Raw genomic sequence first — 24,395 nt, 5'->3', positions numbered from 1 at the left:
AAATGGAAAGACTTGGAAAAAATTATATTAAGTGAAGTAAGCCAGGCCCAAAGAAACATAGGTCCCATGGTTTCCCTTATTTGCAATAACTAGTATATATGGGGATGAGCAAAACAGCAATGAAGTCATGCAAAAAAAAGAGAGAGAAAAAAGTGAAAAGAATAATAAAAAAAGACCAAAAGGTCAAAAGAGATTTTTAAAAAGTACACACACACACACCTACACCTAAAATAAAAATCATGAAAGGAAAAAAAAGATTAATAGAAAACAATTTTTTAAAAAAATAAAAATTCAAAATAAACACATTTATAAGATTATTTCTTTGTTGCTTTGTATGTCCCCCCCCCCCACAATATAACCCCTGCTTTCGTTGTATTTGATATCGGTATAATTTGTGGAGGGGAAGGGGAAAAAAGAAATCGTTTAAATAGGGATACAGATGGACCCATTGCAACAATGAAATGTACAAGTTGTTATGTCCAAAACGAAGTTTACAACTTTGGTGGGGGGGGGAGCTGGGAGGATTGGATGGAGGGGGGGGTGGATGGGAAAGGATGGGAAGGGGAAACAAAGGAGGAGGCTACAATGCTTGATAAGAAATGTATTCATTATTTTGCCCATTTAATTGTAACCCCTTTGTACAATATTTTCACAAAAAATAAAAAAAAATTAAGAAAAGTTCAAAAAAAGAGTTCTTTGATTTTTTTTTTGGTGGGGGTAGGGGGAATTGGAAGATCCTGTATCTCCACTGTGTCTGTAACCAGTCTCTTGATGGAGTCTGTGGTTTGCTTGTGGTGTTTGGTTTTCCTGTGGCTTGATTTGTTTCTTAAGTTAGTTTGTGTGAGCAGGCAGAAAAATGCTCTGTGTTACCAAGGATTTTGTGATCCTCCTCCCAGGCTAGTTCAGTGGGAGTGAGATCTGCTTTGAGTATCACAAAAGAGGGAGATGGCTGTTTCCTCTAGTTTGGAGATGCTGTGATGAGGTTAGGTTCTGGGTAGGGTTAGGGCCTTTCAGCAAACTGTAGCTTTTTCTTGAGGGGCTAGCTCCTGAGACACTCACAGAGCCCAGCCTGGAGCCATTCTCAGGGCTTATTTTTATTGAATTTCAATTGATTGTCTAGGCTGGTGTAGGGAGGGGTAGTCTCTGGCTCTGTTTACCCAGTGAAGAAAGTCACTCCTCCGAGGTGGAGCTTCCTGTGCTGAGCTGGGTGACTTTCCCCTGAGTGGAGCTGAGCCTGGCAGGTCAGGTCAGGTTCCTGTGACCTGCTAAATGATTCTTGTTTTCTTCCAAGGGCTGAGTTGGAGCTAGCTGCTTAGCTGGGCCTTTGTCAGTATCAAAGGTGGAGATCTCTGGTGGTGGGAGAGGGGCAGCCTTCCCTCCTCTGTTCTCTGAGAAGGAGTGAGGATATCAAGGTTCTACTCACAGCCTCTTGGTTCCTGGGCCATCTCTGGTGTGTGATCTGCAGGAGGAAGATACCTGCTACTTGTCAGTTCTTGCTGGTGTTGAGTAGAATCCTCTCGCCTGCTGATCTGGTGCCTTTGTCCTGGACTCTCTCTGTTGTAGGTATGGTGGCTGCAGCTGCCATTGCCCCCACAGCTGCTTTACCCAAGGCTACTGGCAAGTGCTCAGACCTGTCTCCTCCTGGGTTTTCCCTCTCTGTCCAAACTCTCTGTACTGTGATCACACTTGGTGTGATTCTCTAGGCTGGGACTGCTCACTGGAACCCTAAAACTTGTCCTAGACATATACTAGTTATTGCATATAAGGGAAACCATAGGACCTATGTTGCTTTGGTTCTGGCTTACTTCACTTAATATAATTGTTTCCAAGTCTTTCCATTTCCTAACAAATAGGGCGATGTCATTCTTTCTGATGGAGGCATAGAATTCCATGTTTTTATATACCATATTTTTTTGATCCATTCATCTACTGAGGGGCATTTGGGTTGGTTCCATATCTTAGCTATGGTAAATAATGATGCAATAAACATAGTTGTGCTGGTAGATTTAGTATGATCTTGTTTGTGATCATCGGGTAAACGCCCAAAAGTGGGATTTCTGGGTCATAGGGGAGCTCTATGTGGAATCTTTTGAGGAACTTCCATATTGCTTTCCAGAGTGGTTGAACAAGTTTACACTCCCACCAACAGTGCAGTAATGTTACCTTTTGGCCATATCCCCTCCAGAATATGTTGTTATTAGATTTCTTTTTTAAAAATGTATTTTATTGTAAATATGCTGTAAGAGTGCTTTCAGTTAATTACATGAGCAAGACAATGAGTACATTTCTTGTCGAGCATTATTATCACTTCCCTGATTATAGCCATTCTAACTGGGGTGTGGTGGAATTTCAATATTGTTGTTTAAATATTTTTATTGTAAAGATACTGTACAGAGGGGTTACACTTATATGAGTAAGGTAATGAGTATATTTCCTATTGAGCATTGTTACTCCCTCCTTTGTTTGTTCCCTACCATCCATTCCTGTGCCACTGCCCCACTTCCTCTCTACCTACCCGAAATTGTAAAGTTCTTTTTCAACACAGTGTCTTTGTCCATTTCATTGCTACAAAGGTTCAACCTGTATCCTCATTCCAGCATTTTGTTATTTCCCTCCCCCTCCCCAAATTAGAAAATGTATATACAAGATGCAGGGCACCAGAATCAAATACAATGAAAACAGGGGTTATACCATGAGGGAAGAACATACAAAAGAAATAAAAAAATCTCATAGTACATTTTAAACAACAGAGACAAGGCAAAAGCCTCTTGTGTCACTATCTTGAGGTTCATTTTGCTAAGCATCATCTTATATGGCCATATTTACATAGCTTTTCAACTTTTCTGCTTGTCTTGTAAGATTATCCTAGATGTATACCAGTTACTACAAATAAATGAAACCATGGAACCTATGTTTTGTTGGGTCTGGCTTACTTCACTTAATACAATTTTTCCCAAGTCTTTCTATTTCTTAACAAATGGGGCAGTATCATTCATTCCAGTGGAGGCACAGAATTCCATTATATATATATATATATATATATATATATGTATATACATATATATATGTATATACATATGTATATATGTATATACATATATATAATATGTACATATATATACACACACATATATATGTACATATTATACATATGTATATACATATACCACATTTTCTTGATCCATTCATCTACTGAGGGGCATCTGGGTGGTTCCATATCTTAGCTACAGTGAACAATTCTGCAATAATCATAGTTATGCTTGTAGCTTTAGTGTGGCCTTATTTGTGATCATTTGGGTAAATGCCCAGAAGTGAGATTGCTGGGTAATAGGGGTCTATGTGTAGTCTTTTGAGGAATCTACATACTGCTTTTCAGAGTGGTTAAAGAAGTTTATACTCTCACCAACAGTGCAGTAAGGTTTCCTTTTGGCAGCATCCCCTCCAGCACCTGCTGTTATTAGAATTCTTGATTATAGCCATTCTAACTAGGGTGAGGTAGAATCTTGATGTTTTGATTTTGATATTTTATGGTCAGAGAGGTTGAGCATTTCTTTGTGTATCTATTGGTTATTATTATTTCTTCTTTAGAGAAGTCTCTCTTTAAATGTTTAGCCCACTAATTAATGGGGTGCTTGTCTCTTTGAAGATTTTGAGGTATTTTTGGATTTAATTTTTTGAGTTCTAACTGCAAAGCTTTAACATTCAGTGTAGAGGTCTTTTACAGAACCTCCATTAGGCTTTGAATCCTATATTCTTTTTATAAAGCTGACGGTTCAATAACGAGTTTGTGTTTAGTTTACTTAATGGATTAAAAATTAAGTTTAGTCAGGCGTGGGGGCTTAGGCCTGTAATCCTAAATACTCAGGAGGCTGAGATATGAGGATCATGTTTCAAAGCCAGCCCGGGCAAAAAAGTCCATGAGACTCTTTTTTCTTTTTTGGTTGGTCCTGGGGCTTGAACTCTGGGCTTGGGCGCTATTCCTCAGCTCTTCAGCTCAAGGCGAGTGCTTTACTTCTTGACCACTTCTGGTTTTCTAGTGATTTGTTGGAGATAAAAGTCTCACGGACTTTCCTTGCCCGGGCTGGCTTTGAACCATGATCCTCAGATCTCAGCCTCTTGAGTAGCTAGGATTACAGGCGTGAGCCACTGGGGCCTGGCTTTCCCTGAGACTCTTATCTCCAATAAAACACCAGAACACAACATGTGGCACTGTGGCTCAAATGGTAGAGTTCTCCTCTTGAGCTGAAGAGCTGAGCAACAATGCCCAGGCCCATAGTTCAAGCTCCACAAACAAAAACAAAAAAATTAAATTTAGGTAAAACAGACCACAGAGAAGTTATTTTTCCAGCTGTAAGGAGACTGACTTTTAAATTTAATTTTTGTATTACTTTAAATTTTCAAGTGTATATGGTAAATATGGATTTCATTATGATAGTTTTATAGGGCATATGAAATCTGATGCATCTTTATCCATTACTTTTATTTCCCCTAAAATATTAAATTATCCTAATGGCCTGCAGTATTTTATTTTCATCCATGCATACAAAATCTCTAATATTCCCTGTTTAAATGATTTGTTTTTACCCTTCCCCTCCACAAATTATACCAACATCAAATACAGTGAAAACAGGGGTTATACAGTGGGGGAGGGACATTCAAAGCAACAAAGAAATCATCTTATAAATACATTAGAAACAATTGTACGAAAGAAAAAAATTTGAATACTTATCTTGGGGTTCATTTCCCTAACGTCAACTTATCTGACCTTTTCTGCTTGACTGAATCATATACTAGTTATTGCAAATAAGGGAAACCATGGGACTTATGTTTCTTTGGGCCACGCTTACTTCACTCAATATAATTTTTCAGACAGGAAATTCTTATACTTGATAATTGAGAAAAATGATTGAGAAAGGCAACAGTGAAAATAAATGGAGAAGAGGAATAATAAGATTTAGGTCTAAATAAATAGAAGGAACCAAAACTATTCAAGAAAATTTACCACCACTTGTGACTACTACCATTAGGAAAAATAACAATCGATTCTTATTTATTGAAGTAAAAATTTCACAAACTAACATTGCAAAATTATTGTAGATTTGATCAGGCAAATTGTATGCTAATCAAATATATGAGTTTAAGAAAGTTAATTTCTCCTACTACGACTTTTATCCCTGAAACCATGCAGAGTATTTCTATTTGACATTAACAAGATGTTGTAACACTTTGGGGCAAAAATGCAGCCTAGGAGCCCTGCCCCAGAAGCCAAGATGGAGAAGACCTCCACAGCCACCATGACCTTCCCCTTGGCACTGTGGTAGACAGGCAGAAAGGTGAGCCACACACTGCAGAACACCAGCATGCTGAAGGTGAGGAACTTGGCTTCATTGAAGGTGTCAGGCAGGTTCCTGGCCAGAAAAGCCAGGGTGAAGCTGGCCAGGGCCAGGGTGCCCAGGTATCCCAGGACACAGTAGAAGGCAATGAGGGAGCCTTTGTTGCACAGGATGATGATGTGGCCATGTTCAGAGTGTGCATCTGTGTCCACAAAGGGAGGAGAGCTTCCCAGCCAGAGTCCACAGAAAGTCATCTGGATGAGGGTGCAGATGGGGATGATGAAGTTAGGAGCCCCTGAAACCAGAAACAACCTCATCCTTCTCCCTGGGGAAGTGGCCTTGAAGGCCAGGACCACAGTCACCGTTTTGGCCAGCACTGTGGAAACAGCCACAGTGAAGACAACCCCAAATGTGATCTGCTGCAGGATGCAAGTGACGGTGTTGGGACGGCCAAGAAAGAGCAAAGAACAGAGGAAACAAAAGATGAGGGAGATTAGCAAGATGTAGCTGAGCGTCCGGTTATTGGCTTTAACAATGGCAGTGTCTTGGTGTTTGACAAACATCCCAAGAACAGCAGCAGTTTGCATAGAGAAGCAGAGAGCCATGCAAGCCAGAGCCATTCCCAAGGGATCTCCAAAACCCAGGAAACTTGCCTCTCTCAAGAGGCACTGACTTCTCTGTATGTTGGCATACTGATGATCTGCACATTTCACACACTGGCCCATATCTGGTGGGAAGTGTAAACTACCGTTAGTTTTTGTTGTGAACTTCTTTTACTTCAGAAAATTAGGTAATTGATGCCTTAGATACAATCCTAGCATGTCATTATCAAGTATCATAAACACATTTTATTTTTTTTCTAAACTGTAACCTCCTGCCATTTCCACATTCTTCTTTATTTGGAATTTTTTCTTCAACTTTTTATTTCCTTCAGTGATCAAATGTGTCATTTGGGGCATTCTTATCTCTTAATGATTTTCTACACTTTTTGCTATCACTTCCTAATAGTTAGAACTGTCTTGTTTTGAAATCCAGTTGAAAATCATAAATAATACAGTTTAAAAATTTCAACATATCTTTCTAAAACATTAATTTTCTCCCTGTGGCATATCCTTGAATTCATGGCATTCTATTTTTCTGGCCACATCATTTGTGGAGTAGAGAAATCACTCTTGGACAGCTTATAGTCATGCTCACTTCTTAAAGTGAATCCACCCTTCTGAATACTTATTTTGTGTCACAAACAGTTCTATGGAGAGAAATATAAATGTGAAAGATCTATGTTTCCTGTGTGAAAAATTGTAATGTTTTATTTTATTTATTTATTTATTTTTGGTCGGTCGTGGGGCCTGAACTCTGGGCCTGGGTGCTGTCCCTCAGCTCTTCAGCTCAAGGCTAGTGCTCTACCACTTGAGCCACAGCACCCATTTCCAGCTTTTTCTGCTTATATGGTGCTGAGGAATAGAACCCTGGGCCTCATGCATGCAAGGTGAGCACTCTACCACTGAGCCACCATCCCAGCCCAAAAATTGTAATGTTTTAAATGTAAACACTGTCCTAACAAGAGTTGTGTTTCCTTTCATGTTAGGGTTTACACTTGTCTTAACCCTTAGTGATAAGAGGGATATCTGTAGCTAAGTTTGCCTGCAATAGAGTAGAAAATATCACTAAAATATGTAATTCAATGCCACGATCTATCACATTTCAAGTAGCAATACTACCACGTGTCAAATTAAGTTATTAACAGAGAGAAGGAAAAAGGGCTCTGTAATCATAATGCACAAGTTTTGCATTGACTTGGTTAATTGAGGAAAACTGAGGAGAGATGAAAAATGTATTTGTAAGTCATGGACTTACCGGAGTCATTAGCAATCTCATTCTTTGGGCAAGGGGTACAATCAAAGCAACAGGCAGCCTGTCCATCCTGAGGAGACTTCCTGAATCCAGGCCCACAACTCTCACTGCAGACAGAGCGAGGAGTCTGAGGAAAATCAAGTATGCCAGTAACTCTTCAAACTTACATAGCTAACACTCCAAAAATTCCATTGTTTTAAAGAATCAAATTATTACACATAATGTTTCTATGTAACTAAGTTCAGTCAATTAATTGAATTGTGTTATAGATTCCATATCCCATATTTCCTAAGGAATTATGTGCTACAACCATGATTTCTAGCCTGTTGAACTATACTATGGGATCTTGAAAAGGGTGAAACTGATGGTGAGGAAGTAAGTCCTCGTTTACAACCCTACAGAACTTTCTTAAATTCATGTCATTATATGTTTTCTTCTACTCATCTGTGATATGGGGAAAAGCCAGGATGATCACTTCCATTTTATAGGCCCAACATATTTTCCTTTTATTTTTCTAGAGGCCATGAAGAATGAATCTTGATACAGGCGCCTTCAATGATTCTTTTCAGCAAAGATGCCTAAATAGCAGGTCAACTAACCATTGAATGAAACCTCTACATACGGAAACACAACAAAGCTATCCACCACATAAAGGGATTCCTCAGGTACTTTACAACAATATAAGAAACCTCGTAGAAAACTCCTGTCTATAACTTATGACAATATTCTGAACCAAAAAGTTAGAAGTTATTTAATTTTTTTCTTAGTTTTGATTGTGGGGCTTGAGCTCAAGATCTAGGCACTGGCCTTGAACATGTTTTGCTCAAAGTTATCATTCCACTACTTGAGCTACAGGTCCACTTTCAGATTTTTGGTGGTAAATTGGAGATGAGTCTTATAGACTTTCCGGCTTGTCCAGATGTAAACTGTGATATTCATATCTCAGCTCTCTGTGTAGCTAGGATTTTAGGAGAAAGTTGCTGACACTCAGCCAGGTATAAATTGAAAGGATGACTTTTTCTTCAATATATGTTCTTAAAAATCATTATGATTAGAGCCAACCTACCTCTGTAGTTCCTATGGCCCACTCTAACATATCTTCAGATAAAGACAGTTGTTTACCATGGAGAGCATATGGAGAAAACTTTCCTATTTTCACCTCCAGTTGAAGACCTTCTGGAAAATTCCAAATGTTCAGAATGTCGTACTCTGGCTCCAATTTACTTTTCTGATCTAAAATCACTTGCTCTCCAACAGGATTGGAAAACTGGATGTTCCTCAGAACACGGAGTAGCTGAAGAGATAAATCATGTTATGATGAAGTATATCCCAGAAATAAGGTAGAAAATTTGAATTAAGAAAAGCTCTAGGTGAGGTGGGAGAGGGAAGGGATAGTAGGAGCAAAAAAGGAGAAAGTAAAAATGTTCACAAGAAATGTACTAATTACTTTACTGATGAAAGTGTAACCTCTCTGCACAAGAAAAGAATTTTTTAAAAAAGAAAAGTTCCTGATCGCCTTTTAATCTTTTATTCTGAATTTGAGAACAGCACTAACAACTACTGCAGGAACTACAAAAAAACCTATGGATGAATAAAAATAATCTTTCTGAACTCAGGTCACTCCAAAAAAAAGTACAATCTTTTTTTCAAGAGAAACCAATATGACATGGTCATGAATGAGAAAATTCTCAGTTGTCTAGTTACAGTTTAACACAAGCACTTTTTTAATGAATGTGTATAGTTTGAACTTACTAAATTTTTATTTCTAAAATTGAATGAAACTAGATGAAAAAATATGGAAAATTCCATTCAGCAGGTCATCCTTTGCTATTTCTAAGGAAATGTATAGGGGAAAACTGAATTTACAATTTTCTAAACATTAGCTATGGAATGTTGAAGATATTTGTAACTAATCAAACTCATAAGCTGGCTGCCAGAGGCTCATGGATTTAATTCAAGCTACTAAGGAGACAGATTTGAGCTTCAAATCCAGACTGGGCTTAAAAGTCCATGAAAGTTGTTGCCAATAAACTCTGGAAAAGATAGAAGTATTGGTGTGCCTCAAGTGGTAGAACACTATCCTTGAGCACAAAGAGACCCAGAGACAGCACTCAACCCTAAACTCAAGTCCAGAGGCAGCAATAAAAAATCAATTTACAAAATTATGGAATACACTTTATTCTTTATACAGTGTTATCTTATGAGCATATGATCCCAGGTTTAGAGTACCTCATAGACATTTAAATGTAAACAAATTCCTGGGTTTGTCAAAAGCATCTGAAATATTTAATTTCATAGAATAAGACATATTTCAGGAAGTGCCTTTGCTAATGGTACATGCCATCCAATATAGATGAAATTACCTGTCCATGGAAAGGCACCATCCCTTTTCTAATTCCCATCATTTGAACTTCTATATGATGAAGAAGCATTTCATGGAGAGCATGGGCCACAGCATACACAGCATTGTATATATTGTAACTGTGTCCAGACATATTCATGTCAAAAATATGCCCAGGCAACCAATCCAAAGACGCGTTACAAAGACAATTGTCCCATGTTACACAGTCAGACACAGCAGCTGAGCAATTAAAAGAGAGAAACCACATCCTAGCAAGAAAAATATCTTCTGGGTATTTGGAAGGGTTAACTGCCTTGACAAAATCTGTGAATCCAGAAACATCTGCATGATGGTGTGAAAAAATAAGAGGAACATGTGGTGAACCTAACAAGAAATATCTTCTTTTCAGGGCAAATTCCCACTGTGAGTTCATGATACAAACTTTGCCTTTTGTTAAAAGTTGCTCAATACCTATTATTAAAATTATTAGTGAATCATTATCACCAAGTATGATGAGCACATTTGCTGATTTATTTATCTCATTATAACCTGCCATGGCTTTGAATATATGTGATATTAATTGGCTTGAGATCACTAGCTCATAGGCTACACAAACTCTGTTCTTGGCCATCTCTTCTTTCAATTCAGCAAGAACCCACAAATCATTCTCATTTTGTAAATTCAACAGTCCCACCCAGTTCCAGCTGAAGTGAAGCAGTAAGGAGACAATGGCTGTGGCTACTGATGTGTCCTTTGGGGCCATCTGATACAGAGCTGGAAACTTGTGATGGTCACTCAGGACATGAACAAATGACCCAAAGGTAAGCTGAAGGGAAAGAAAATTGTATGCTTTATGAATTAGAGGCTTGCCAGTCATCAAAATTTGAGTCTTGATATATGTGAGAAGGCAGTTGAAGCATGTGGAATATAGGTTTAATTTTCCTTTAGAAAAATAATTTGCTCTATATATGTACAGCATATAAATTTATAAAATGTCTCTTTATCTTTGTCACTAATTTTATCAACTCTTCCCATCTATATCAACCCCACCCACTTCCTGATTTTTCTAATTCCATATATGTACATTGAATATTAAGTTGTTTTCCACACCCATCCATTCCTTATTCCTCTCATGTTTTTCCTCATCCTCATCCACCCATCTCAGACAAGATATACTTCAGCTTTCTTGTGTTTCTTTTTTCTACTGTAAGTAGATAGAAGAGTCACAGGCTGGAATTCCACCATCATATGTATACCATGCTTTAGTCAGATTGATCAGGTATACATATAAGAGGCTATGTGTGTTTCATATTTATTTCATTTTACATGTTCATATTTTAGCTCTAGCTCTCACATACATGAGAACACATTTCCAATTTCCCAATCTGAGCCTGACTTATTTCATTTAATTTAAAATCTTGTGTGTGTGTGTGTGACAGAGAGAGAGAGAGAGAGAGAGAGAGAGAGAGAGAGAGAGAGAGAGAGAGAGAGAGAAACAGTGCACATACATGCAAGTAGAGGGATACAAACTCATGGCCTCATGCACTTTGGTGGATTTTTCTCTCATGAGTCTACCACTTTGAGCCATTAATTCACTTTCTGCTAGTTGCTGGTTAATTGTGGATACAAGTTTCCTGAATAGTCTAAATTACAGGAGTAGCCCATCAGTACCCTGCTCAACATATCTGCACACTGCAGTCATTTTCCGTTTCCTAATTCTTTTAAAGAATATTATTGCTCAGGCTTGCAACAGTAAATCATCTACTTGTCTGCTCTAACTCTTCCGTATCCTTTTTGAAACAATGAAAATATCTATATCCATATATCTATATCTAAAGATCCTACCATCATTGAGTACTTATTCTTGGATACCACAAAAATTTGATAGGTTCGTAAATCCAGTCTCTTCCTATCATTCTTTCCTAACACATGAAATATTAGACATTTTTATATCCTTTTACCCTCTATTCTCACCTGTGGAAATCTGTAGAGTCCCAGCAATGTTCCAATCTGGTCAGATGTTATTCCTAATGGTCCTGTAAGTACTGCTATAGACCTGCTGTCTCTCATGCAGGAGTAGTTTGGAATGTTGTACTTCCCAAAGAGCCAAATGAAGGGATTCTTAAACATAGTCCAAGCTCTAATTTGAACATCATAGACTTCAAATCCCAGAGTCAAGTTAAGTAAAAGTTGAGGGTTTTTGTTGATCTCCTCAATAGCAAAAGCCAAGGCCAACACAAACTGATAGTTCTTGAAGATAAACCTGCATAATGAGCATAGAAATTGAGGAGTATTTAAAAACTTATGACTTTGGTGCAGTAAAGCAGTGTTTCTTTACCAATCAATGTATTAAAACATTACCCTTAGTTGGGTTGTATTTTCTTGTGCTTTTATATAGGATTAGGTAATGATATGAAGGGAATATGTCATGAATGAGATTCAGATACTTATTTAATCCAAGAGAGCTTGCTTTTTCTCTACTTCTACATGCACCAGAACAGAAAGCTGTTGGCTGTTGGATTAGGTTTTAATGAGACATGAAATAGTCTGTTGCCACTATCTTAGGGCAACTAGCTACACCTGTGTTAAAAATAAATCTTGTGTTTTGAATCACCCAGTTTTTGTTATGTGTTTAGATAGAAGGTCAACCTAACTAATGAATGTTCAATTTAAGAGCAACTTTCAGAAGTAAAGTCTTATTTATGGAAGATTCTATTGTAAGCTGTGCTCACAGATCCAGCATATTGAAAAGCTCTTACAGGTATAACAACCAGAACAAGAGCTCAAATGCTAGGTGGGGGAATTGTATTTTTTATGCATCAAAATAAAAGGGATGCATCCAATTCCAAGGAATTCATTATGGAGAGAGGAACCCATGACATGAGGGTTGAGGAGAGAATTGTAAGCAAGCTTTACATTCAAATCCAGCTCCCGCAACTCCATCTCTTCCCATTATATTTAGGTTGAGAAACTAAAAAGGATCCAATAGAGCAATATAAAGAGGATCAAAGCACTGTTCTTTCTTTCTCTGTGTCCTTTCTGTGAATACCAGTGTGTGTGTGTGTGTGTGTGTGTGTGTGTGTGTGTGTGTGTGTGTGTAGCACTAGTGCATGTGGGCATATTCTAAAGAAATTAATGTAATGAAATCAACTGGGATTGTTTAAACACAAACAATGAAGTCACATTGGAAATACTAATGAAAGGATTAACCTGCTCAATATATACTGTTGATATATGTGAAATGATCAGAATGAAAACCTATCATGTTTGTGAAGTCTTCTAAATGAAAAAAATAGTGAGCTTGAGGAAAATATAATTGAACAAGTACATTTGGAGGAATACGCATAAGTAAGAATGAAGAATTATGAAGTTGTGTGAAAAAGGATTTGATAAAAGTTGATGACAGTAATTTTAAAAAAGCAAAAGTAGAGAAAAGTACAAAGCAATAGGCCTAAAGATGAAAGATAATCAAATTTTTGACTATGATATCTATGCCAATCTGTCTTATGATCAAGCTCTCACAAGTGAAATGCATATAAAGATTCTTTAGACTAGACTAGAAATTGGACCCAACACATAGCTGTACCTCTGTTTCCCTAACTGCTGCCATATAATATTTGATAACATGCCAAAAACAGAGCTTGGAAGATAGATAACCTTTACTCAAATAATGGTGGCAAAACTGGGTATTTACATGCAGAAATCTGAAGCTAGACACCCGTAGAACACCTTGCACCGGAAACATCTCTAGGATCAAAGACCTCAATGTAAGGTAAGATACTGTGTAAGGAAGGGGTAGGGGAAATACTAAGCTATCTATGAATGGGGCTAAACTTTGTATACAATGATCCAGAATGACAACAAATCAAAGAAATCCTGTATAAATGGGATTGTATCAAAGTGAAGAGTTTTTGCATAGCAAGGGACATGGCTAACAAGATAAAGAGCCCACAAAATGGGAAAAAAATTCATTCACATTAGAAAAGGCCTCATACCTGAATTATATAGAGAGCTTAAAAAATTACCCCCACTCCAAAGAAATGAACTTCAAGTAAAGGAAATAGAAGGCATTTTTATTTGACATGGTTTCTGTCTCTTGTTCTCTTTACCTTTTCTCTTGTTTGATTTTGGGAAGGTATGGGAGGGCTCATAAAGATGGAACAAAGATGAACAAGTACAACAGTGATACTCACTAGACACTATGTGGAAAATGAACTGGCCATTTGTGAGTGAGCACAGGATGGAAAACCTGGGAGAGAGGGATGGAAAGAGAGAAATACCTCAAAAAGAATCATCCTCATTACCCATCACAAACTCATGTAACCATAACCTTCTTGTATATCAAAATTACCTTGCTCATATAACTGTAATGCCTCTGTACAGTATCTCTACAATAAAATATATATTAAAAATAAAAAATAAAAACAGTGTATATAATAAAATAAATGAACAGACCAATCACAAACAATGAGATTGAATTGTCATTAAAAACCCTCCCTTGCTAGGCGCTGGTGGCTCATGGCTGTAATCCTAGCTACACAGGAAGCTGAGATCTGAGAATCATGGTTCAAAGCCAGCCCAGGCAGAAAAGTCCGTGAAACCCTTCTCTCCAATAAAGCGCCAGAAAAACAGAAGTGGTGCTGTAGCTCAAGTGCTAGAGCACTATCCTTGAGCTGAATAGCTGAAGGACAGCAATGAGTCCCAGAGTAGACCCATGATCGACAAAAACAAAAAACAAAAACCTCCCTTCCTGAAAAAGCCCAGGAGTTGATGTCTTACAGCTTAATTCCATAAGCAGAATTATTAATTATTCTCAAACTCTTCAATGAAATAGAAAGTGAGAGAATATTATTCATTCTACAAAGCAAGCACTCTACTTATCCTGAAACCAGATAAGGACACAGTGAGAAAAGGGAACTTCAGATCGATCTCCTTGATGAACATTGATGTACAGTTCTCAACAAAATACTTGTAAGTAGAATCCAAACACTAATGAGAAAATTCATATGTTATGAACAAACTGGATTTTTTGCAAGGATGCAAATCTGGTTTAATATATGTAAGTCAGTTAACATATTACAACACATCAACAGAAGCAAGTGCAAGAACCACATGATCATCTTGATCAATGCATTAAAAAGCCTTTGGTAAGATCCAACACTTCTTTGTGATAAAAACTCTGGAGAAGCTAGGAATACTTGGGACATTCCTCAATATAATAAAGGCTGTATATGATAAATCTACACCCAGTATTATGCTCATTTGTGAACAAGTAAAGCGATTTTCCCTAAAAATAGGAACAAGACAAGGAATTTCATTCTCTCCATTCCTCTTCAACATAGTATTGGAATTCCCAGCAATAGCAGTAAGCAAGAGAAAAACATTTAGAGGAACCAAATAGGGGAGCAAGAAGTAAAACCATCCCTTTTTGAAGATGACATTATACTTATAGCCAGGTGTCACTGGCTCATGCCTGTAAGCCTAGCTACTCGGGAGGCTGAGATCTGAGGATCACAGTTCAAAGCCAGCCCAGGCCAGAAAGTCCATGAGACTCTTTTTTTTTCAGGATTGCAAATTAGTTTATTTTATTTTTATTGTGAAAATACTATACAGAGAGGTTACAATTACATGGGCAAGATAATGAGTACATTTCTTATCAAGCATTTTAGCCTCCTCCTTTGTTTCCCCTTCCCATTCCTTCCCATCCTCCCCCCCCACCAAAGTTGTAAAGTTCGTTTTCTACATAATGACTTGTACATTTCATTGTTGCAATGGGTCCACCTGTATCCCTATTTAGACAATTTGTTTTTCTCCTTCCCCTCCACAAATTATACCGACATCAAATACAGTGAAAAGAGGGGTTATCGCCAATAAACCACCAGAAAACTGGAAGTGGTGCTGTGGCTCAAGAGGTAAACTGCTTGCCTCAAGCTGAAGGGCTGAAGGACAGCATCCAGGCCTAGAGTTCAAGCCGGATGACAGACCAAATAAATAAATAAATAAAATATGCAAATCAGTACCCAAAAAAATTTTCAACGATTTTTGCATTCAGGTCACCCAATAGTTACCCATCAACCCAGATAGAAATTGTAGTTTTGGTGATGGTATATAAAAATAAAAGATTGGAGATTCCTCAAGAAATTAAAATGACCTCTACTGGTAGCTTATGCCTGTAATGCTAACTTAACAAGAGATGAGAGCTAAGGATCCTGAGGCAAAGCCTTCTAGCTAAAAAGCTAGAAATGGATATGAAGCTCAAGTGGTGGACTGTCATCTTTCAGAGAAAAAGCCAACCAAAAATGCAAAGCAAGCCAATCACCAGTGGCTCAATTGTAGCTACCTCAGAAAGGTGAAAATGAGCAGAAGAAATGAGAGATATTGGAGAGAAAAAAGATGTGTGACAAGATATAAAATGTGTTCATAAAAGGATGCTTGAATATAATCAAAATATACAATCTGCTGTATGGAACTATAATATGAACCAGGAACTTGGCACAAGATTTTGGGCATTTACCCAAATGATCACAAACAAGACCATACTAAAGCTACCAGCACAAGTATTTTTATTGCAGCATTATTTACCATAGCTAAGATATGGAACCAACCCAGATGCCCCTCAGTAGATGAATGGATCAAGAAAATGTGGTATATATATATACACAATGGAATTCTATGCCTCTATCAGAAAGAATGACACTGCCCCATTTGTTAGGAAATGGAAAGACTTGGAAAAACTATATTAAGTGAAGTAAGCCAGGCCCAAAGAAACATAGGTCCCATGGTTTCCTTTATTTGTAATAACTAGTATATGTCTGAGAAAGCAGAAATGGTCAGATAAGTTGATGTTAGGTGAAATGAACTCCAAGATAAGAACTCAAATTGTTTTTCTTTCTTGCTATTGTTTCTAACATACTTATAAAATGATTTATAAGATGATTTTTTGTTGCTTTGTATGTTCCTCTCCCACGGTATAACCCCTGTTTTCACTGTATTTGATGTTGCTATAATGTGTGGAGGGGAAGGGAAAAAACAAATTTTAAATAGCGATACAGGCTGACCCAGTGTAAAATGAGATATACAAGATGTTATGTCGAAAAACTAACTTTACGACTTTGGCACTGGGGGGTGGGGGATGCAGGAGGTGGGGATGGGGAGGAGAGATGGGAAGGGATGGTAAGGGGAAATAAAGGAGGAGGCAACAATGCTTGATAAGAAATGTACTCATTACCTTGCTCATGTAATTGTAACCCCTCTGTACAGTATTTTCACAATAAAAAATAAAAAAGAATATAGTGTATAAAAATTGGTAAACATCACCATTACATCAGTGGGAGTAACTTGAGTCAAATCTCTCAGCTACTCATGTGGAATTGTGGTGCTCTATTTATCTGCAAGAAAAGCTTGGTGGATAAATATTGCTATATGTAGTCAATAGCATACATAAAATGTTACTAACCCAGACCAGACTTTACATCTGTTGATAGTAAAGAAACATTGATTAGCTGAAACATAAGTACTCAATATGCCTATATTAGCACAGTATCTAAATACTCAAATATATTTAGGGAAATTAAGGGAATGAAAATCAGCTGAACATGGGTAAATAGTGGGGAATACTAATAATAAGATAAAGCAGGCTGTAGTCTCATTGTTTTGTTTTTTCGATCATAGGACTTAAACTATGGTCCTGGGCGCTGTCCCTGAGCTCTTTAGCTCAAGGCTAGTGCTCTACCACTTGAGCCCCAGAGCCACTTCCGGTTTTCTGGTGGTCATTGTAGATGAAAGTCTTACAGACTTTCCTGCCCAGGCTGGCTTGGAACTGTGATCCTCCGGCCTCAAAGAGCAGCTAGGATTACAGGGATTAGCCACTGGGCCAGCTGCCTGTAGTCTTAAGTACTCAGGAGGCTGAGATCTGAGGATCGTGTTTTGAAGCCAGTTGGGCAGGGATGTCTGTGAGACTCTTATCTCCATTCAACCTTCCAAAAATGCCAGAAGTGGAGCTGTGGCTCAACTGCTACAGCACTTGCTTTATGCAAAATTGTTCAGGGATAATGCTCAGGCCCTGAGTTCCCAGGGCCAGCACAAAACTAAGAAAGATAAACACACCAGAGACATGTAAGATAAGGCCATATATCTTGTAGAGAATAGAAGAGAGTAACTGCTATCCTGGGATCACTGCTCTCAATTGTGGGTAGCTATCTCAGGGTCTACTTATCACACCAGTCCTTATAAACAAGTGCAAATGATAGACACAATGACATTTTCTCTTGCAATAGGAATTGACAGTTTGCTAGAATTCCTTGAAGTTCTGTAAGTCATTTTTCTTTTCTTTACTTTTTCCCCATACCACCTTTTATTAGTGAGGCTCATTGTGTCAAGAACATGCATGAACACAAGTAAAATAGAACTCACCTTGGGTACACAAAAGTGTGGACACTTGGGCACACTAAGTGATCTTACAATGCTAACCTGCCTGGTAAGTCATAGGTGGTGCAGCATAACTGACATAAAATAATGACACAAGGCTTAGTTTGAAATGTAACTACTTCTCTACAGTAAAAATGTGTGTGCATGTGTGTGTGACAGTCCATGGGCATAAAATCAGTTCCTGGACAGTGTTCTTAAGCTTTTTTTTTTTGTTCCAGGCTAACACTCTGTCACTTGAGCGACAGATTCACTTCTGGCTTTTGGCTGGTTAATTGGCAATAAAGGTCTCACAGATGTTCCTGCCTGGCCTGGCTTCAAATACTGATCCTCAGATATCAGCAGCTTGAGTAGTTAACAAGCATGAACCACCAGGCTACAATAAATTTTATCCATGTTCTCAAAATACAGGTGTTACAAAAAAAATTTCTCACCCTACTGACCTAGGCAGGAAGGAAATGTGGTTGCAGACTTTTAGGACAGATCTCATACCAGTGATTCTGGGTGATATCACTTCATTTTCTTAAATAACATCTGAAATGGAGCAGATACAGCATGGTGGTGTAAAATGGAGAATTTACTGATATGTAAGGGAGAAGCTACATGGAAGGAAATAGAGTCCTCTTCTACTTGCAGGCATAAAATCACTCAGCAGAAGATGTAAGACAAAATAATGAAACTGCAGTGCTCCTGGTACAATAGGGTTGGAGGTCAGTGTAGAGGGACAGGGAACATTGATGTGTGCACCCAGAGTTTCCTTAGCCTTTGCCCATCCTCAGAATAAGACAGTAATTGGGAATAAAATGGTAAGTTACCTACCGTGTGTTCTCTTCTGGTCTGGAAGCATGGTTATTATTGTGATCTATTCCCAAACTGTTCAGAGGGAAAAAACCAGCAATCATCACATCTCCATCCATGTGTGCTTGGTGTTTCATAGTAGAGAAGCAGCTAGTGCTAGCCAAGGACCTGACAAGGAGGGGAAACTGGAGAAGAAGGAATGTGAAAGTCAAAAGATACATCCCTGAAGCATCTCCCAACTGCAATTCTGGCAGGAAGTGAAGCCCATGTATTATGCCTGTATATTCATGTATCTTTTTATATATGCATGTGTGCCTTTTATATTTACAGAGATTTACCCTATAGCTATCCTTTCATCAAATCCTCTTGTGAGTCTCCAGAAGTAATGTGTATAAGTATTCCCTGGGGTCTACATCTGTGGCCTTCATTCAGAAGAAAAACATGAGTTGGAAAACATGTTTGTCCATTTGCATTCTTCACCCCAGGAGGTATGGTTTCATCCAAGACCACAGATACTGAGGCCCCAGAGATGGAGTTATCTAGGATGTATTTTATACATCATCTGTGTCAAGAAACTGTATGAAAGCCATTTGGGATGATGCAACTGGATTGTCTCAGAAGACACCAGGTCCTATGTATGGTGAAATGTCCACAATGCCTGTGAGATGTCAACTAAAGTTTTGAGAGCATCACACCCAAAGGGTCGATTCCCACACACAATGTAAACACCAGCCATAGAATCTTAGTGCTTGATAACAGCAGCTTTCAACATGAATTCCATGCGAAGAGGCCTCCAGAATTTCAGATGTTTTCTATTTCCTGAGGAAGCACTATTTTGGATGAACCTACCAATTACATGTGAATAACTCAGAGTCAATATGCTGAAATTGAGTTCTACTTTTGCATTCTGAAATTTTACTTTCAAATAGGTAATTATTTTTATCCATGCAAGCATAGATGAAGACATTTTCATGCTGCACTGGGTTGAGAACATGTTGTAGTAGAGGAAATTCTTCTATATCACAAACCTAAATCACTATCAAAAGAAATTCTATGTTTTCAAGTTGTCAACATATGTTAGACTTAAATTTCCATGCAGAGGCTTCAGCAGTCCTGGAGAACAGAGCTACTTCAGGGCAGTGGACATACTCTACACAAGGCTGTAGTGCTAGATGTGTATTATGTTCCACTTGTTCACAATTATGCACTAGGTATCAGAAAATATACATCACATATGTACTTTAAAAATGCAGGTAGATGGAAGCATAGAATTCTTCTCTCTCACTTTTTCTTGATCCATTCATGTACTGAGGGTATCTGGGTTGGTTCCATATCTTAGCTATGGTAAATAATGCTGCAATAAACATAGTGTGCTGGTAGCTTTAGTATGGTCTTCTTTGTGATCATTCGGGTAAATGCCCAAAAGTGGGATTGCTGGGTCATAGGGGAGCTCTATGTGGAGTCTTTTGAGGAATCTACATACTGCTTTCAAGTGATTGAACAAGTTTACACTCCCACCAAAAATACAGTAGGGCTCCCTTTTGGCAACATCCCCTCCAGAATCCATTGTTATTAGATTTCTTTTTTTTTTCAGGTAAGGGGTAGGTTTATTCATCATTCCGGCTGACACCTGGCCATCTTGGTCCTCCATATGGTGGGGAAAGACCTGGGAAAGAGAGCTGGAAGAGCTGGGAAAGAGACAGAGCTGGGAAAGAGAGAGAAAAGAGCTAGAAAAGAGAAAAGAGCTAGAAAAGAGGGCGTCTGGGCCTGGGCTAGGCCTTATGTAGGGAATGGGTGGAGAAAGGTGTGGCCACATCAAATTCAGATGTGACCTCAGAAGATGCAGATGTGACCTCTTCCAGGTGTGCCATTTGCCTAGGTAATGCAGGTACTGGGTGGAGACTTTGCTGTGAGGAGGGTGGAGTCTGCTGGCCATCCAGGAGTGGACCTTACATTCCAGCCTTTTAATAATCATGAAATAGGGCGTGGATTCTCTCTGGCTACTTCCTGCTGATAAGGGGCATTGACATTAGGGGTAAAAGGCTGGAATTTGGTCCCCTCCCAGAGAAGGCAGCCAGCAGCAGCTGTCCCTTGGTGGCGTGAGTCCTTAGATGAAGTCTGGAGAAGTCTCATGAAGCATTGAGGGGCTGGAAAAAAATACTAGAGAGCAAATAAATGGCAAGGGGAAGGACTTGGGGCTGAAAAATGATGGTAGAAATGTCCCTAGCTACTTCTGACATCTGGTGACTAGGTAGAGGAGAAGCCAAGTGACAAAGGCAAGAATATAAATTCCTGTTGTTAATAGGTAGACAGGTATAGACATTGGATGGGCAGGCTTCTTGCTTCTATTGACCTCCCGGCTCTGGTTAATTTTGAAAGGGCAGGCACAAAGTAGCTGATGTGATATCATCTCTTACTCCTCTTCATGGTCCCTTGTTCCCCAGACTGGCTGAGTCTAGGTGTTCGTTGCTGGGATGGCTTGTCCCAGTTGGTATTCAAGGTTTGAACTCAAGGCCTGGGCGCTGTCCCTGAGCACTTCTGCTCAAGGCCAGCACTGAACCACTTTGAGTTACAGTACCACTTGCAGTATTTGCTGGTGTGAGATAAGAGTCTTGAGGGCTGAGAATGTGGCTCAGTGGTAGAGCGCTTGCCTTGCATGCCTGAGGCCCTGGGTTCGATTCCTCAGCACCACATAAGCAAAAAGAAAAAAGGAATTGGTGCTGTGGCTCAAGTGGTAGAGCACTAGCCTTGAGCTGAAGAGCTGAGGGACAGTGCTCAGGCCCAGAGTTCAGGCCCCATGACTGGACAAAAAAAAAAAAAAAATCTTGAACCATGCTTCCAGCCTGGCTCTTTGCAGGTTAGTTGGGAGATGGAATCTTAGGGATCTTTCAGACCAGGCTGGCTTTGAACTGCAATCTTTGCCACAAAAACCTTTTATTATTTCCAATTAAAGCAACAAGGAGATAAAATAGAATAGAGCTTATCTGGTCCTTATCAAGAATTGACCAACAAATACTCTGTAATGACAAAACTTGTTAGATGTGATGAGAATTTTAGCACAGATAGGCCCAGAATTTTAGAACCTCGTAGTCAGTAGTAGAATACACAACACAAAACAAAAAAGGTAAAACTCAAAACCTAAAATTTTGACAACAATGTATAAACATCTTTGCTAACAAAGCACATCAGATGGTTGGGCCTCACTTACCAGGGCCTGTGAAAAGAGCAACTTGTTAAAAAGGCACCTTAGAATAGATGGAGTGATAAACTTGATAGAAGGTTAAGGGTCAGATGAGGTCAAACCCTTAACCCACCATGTAGCCAAGATGGCGAACTCAAGATGGTGAATTTCTGAAAGAATACAAAGAAACCCTGAACAAATAGATCAAGCCTACATTGGCTAGCCTTTGAGAGGGAACCTAGAGGGGGTTCCCCGGGACCCAGCCTGCGTCACACTCTTCAGGGCACAAGCCAAAATGTTGTAGAAAAGAGAAAGGGAGAAATAGGGAAAGTTGGACATGACTGGAAGAGAGAGAGCAAAGAGAGCCTGAAAGTAAACAGACTTCTGACCATTTACCATTGCAGTGGCAAAAACTGTCTACATCTGAGAATGGCATAAATAATAGGTGCTATGGCTTTCCAGGGAGCATAGGAGGCATTTCAAAGGGGTTTCACTGCTCCAGCATGATTCGCAGCACCCCATTAAATGTGTAGGAGAGTCAGTCTGGTGAGTGAAGGAGAGCTGACAAGGCAGAAGTGGCATCCCAACTTCCCCCAGAGCCTTCTAGAGAGAAATGGCCAAGCCCCCAAAACCAAGCATCCTCGGCTTCAGAGGTGATCGGCCTTTCAGCTAAAGGCCGTAGGAGCTCTCTGGCGTGGCACCTGGTCTGGACAGAGATTGAGCAACAGAAAGCCATATAGAGTAGTTTCACTCACCGGAGTAGAGAAGTGGTGTGGACATGGATGTGAAGGCCAGCAATGGCGTCGATGCACTGTGTCTGCAGCAGACAGACAGGTTCACAAAAGGCCATCAGAACTGTGGATATTCCTCAGAGGAAAATGGAAAAAACAAACAAAAAAAAAAGAAAAAAAGAGAAAAAAACCGGAGAGGAATTCCACCTATCCTGACTTTAATCCCTTTATCCGAGTCACGGCACCATTTATGTTAGGTTTTTAAAAAGAGGTAGGCGAGTAAGAACAGCACCACGCAGGTGGTATTCAGGTAAGGGGTAGGTTTATTCATTGATCTGGCTGGTACCAGGCCATGTTGGCCCTCCACGTGGCTGGAAAAGGCCTGGGGAAGAGAGAGAGCTGGGAAAGAGAGAAAAGAGCTAGAAAAGAGTAGATTTATTGTAAAGATGCTGTAAGAGGACTTACAGTTACTTGAGTAAGGCAATGAGTACATTTCTTGTCGAGCACTGTTATCCCTTCCCAGATTACAGCCATTCTAACTGGGGTGAGGTGGAATCTCAATGTTGTTGTTGTTTTTAATTTCTTTTTTATTGTAACGATACTGTACAGAGGTGTTACAGTTACATGAGTAAGGTAATGAGTGCATTTCCTATGGAGTACTGTTACCCCCTCTTTTGTTTTTCCCTACCTTCCCTTCCCTTCCCGCTGACCCTTCCCAACCACTTCTCTTCCTCTCCTCTCTTCCCACAGCCCCTTCTTCTCTTCTCGACCTCCGAAGTTGTAAAGTTCATTGTCAACACAGTGTCTTGTTTGTCTCATTGTTACAAAGGGTCAACCTGTGTCCTTACTCCAGCATTTTATTATTTCCCTTCCCCTCCCCAAATTAGAAAAATGTATATATAAGATGCAGGGCTCTAGAATCAAATACAGTGAAAACAGGGGTTTATACCATGGCAGAAGTACATACAAAAGAAACAAAAAAACCCAAAAAAACCCATTAAAAACAACACTGACAAAGAAAAAAACATCTTGTGTCCCTATCTTGGGGTTCATTTTGCTTAGCATCACCTTATATGGTCATATGTATATAGCTTTTGAAGTTTTCTGCTTGTTATTGCAAATAAGGGAAACCATGGGCCTATATTTCTTTGGTCTGGGCTTACTTCACTTATTATGATTTTTCCAAGTCTTTCCATTTCCTAACAAATGAGCCAAACTCAGTCTTACTGATGGAGGCATAGAATTCATATATATATACCACATTTTCTTGATCCATTCATCTACTGAGGGACATCCGAGTTGGTTCCATATCTTAGCTATGGTAAATAATTCTGCAATAAACATGGTTGTGCTGGTAGCTTTGGTATGACTTTATTTGTGATCATTGGGTAAATGCCCAAAAAGTGGGATTGCTGGGTCATAAGGGAGCTCTATGTGGAGTTTTTCGAAGAACCTCCATACTGCTTTCCAGAGTGGTTGAACAAATTTACACTCCCACCAATAATGCAGTAGGGTTCCCTTTGGCCACATCCCCTCCAGCATCTGTTGTTATTAGATTTCTTGATTATATAGCCATTCTAGTTGGGGTGAGGTGGAATCTCAATGTTGTTTTGATTTGCATTTCTTTTATGACTAGGGAACTTGAGCATTTCTTCATGTGTCTATTGACAATTCTTATTTCCTCCTCAGAGAAGTTGCTCTTTAAGTCTTTTTTTTTTTTGCTTTTTTTTTTT

General features: G+C 39.1%; 1 protein-coding gene across 1 annotated transcript; it reads right to left on the bottom strand.

Annotated features, from left to right (window-relative positions):
• Nucleotides 1-5,146: 5,146 nt before the first annotated feature.
• On the bottom strand, nt 5,147-18,869 carry LOC105990256 (vomeronasal type-2 receptor 116-like). The gene is made up of 6 exons (XM_013022616.1): nt 18,772-18,869; nt 11,503-11,791; nt 9,551-10,354; nt 8,254-8,481; nt 7,191-7,314; nt 5,147-6,060 (listed from the first exon to the last, which is right to left on the bottom strand). The coding sequence occupies exons 1-6, from the start codon at nt 18,867-18,869 to the stop codon at nt 5,147-5,149; spliced, it is 2,457 nt and encodes an 818-aa protein (XP_012878070.1).
• Between the last annotated feature and the right edge of the window lie 5,526 nt (nt 18,870-24,395).

This window comes from Dipodomys ordii, unplaced genomic scaffold (assembly GCF_000151885.1).
Source record: "Dipodomys ordii isolate 6190 unplaced genomic scaffold, Dord_2.0 Scaffold64, whole genome shotgun sequence".
NCBI lineage: Eukaryota > Metazoa > Chordata > Mammalia > Rodentia > Heteromyidae > Dipodomys > Dipodomys ordii.
Note: the sequence above shows the minus strand (reverse complement) of the source record. Positions and strands in the feature narration are given on the sequence as shown.

What these genes read in the sequence shown, in the direction of transcription:
- LOC105990256 (XM_013022616.1), bottom strand. Translation starts at nt 18,869, where the DNA reads ATGGATGGAGATGTGATGATTGCTGGTTTTTTCCCTCTGAACAGTTTG. An exon ending in AGACCAGAAGAGAACACACG is followed by an intron (nt 11,792 to 18,771) that starts GTAGGTAACTTA and finishes CTCATTATGCAG; the next exon opens with GTTTATCTTCAAGAACTATC. An exon ending in TGAGATTGCTAATGACTCCG is followed by an intron (nt 6,061 to 7,190) that starts GTAAGTCCATGA and finishes ACTTCCCACCAG; the next exon opens with ATATGGGCCAGTGTGTGAAA.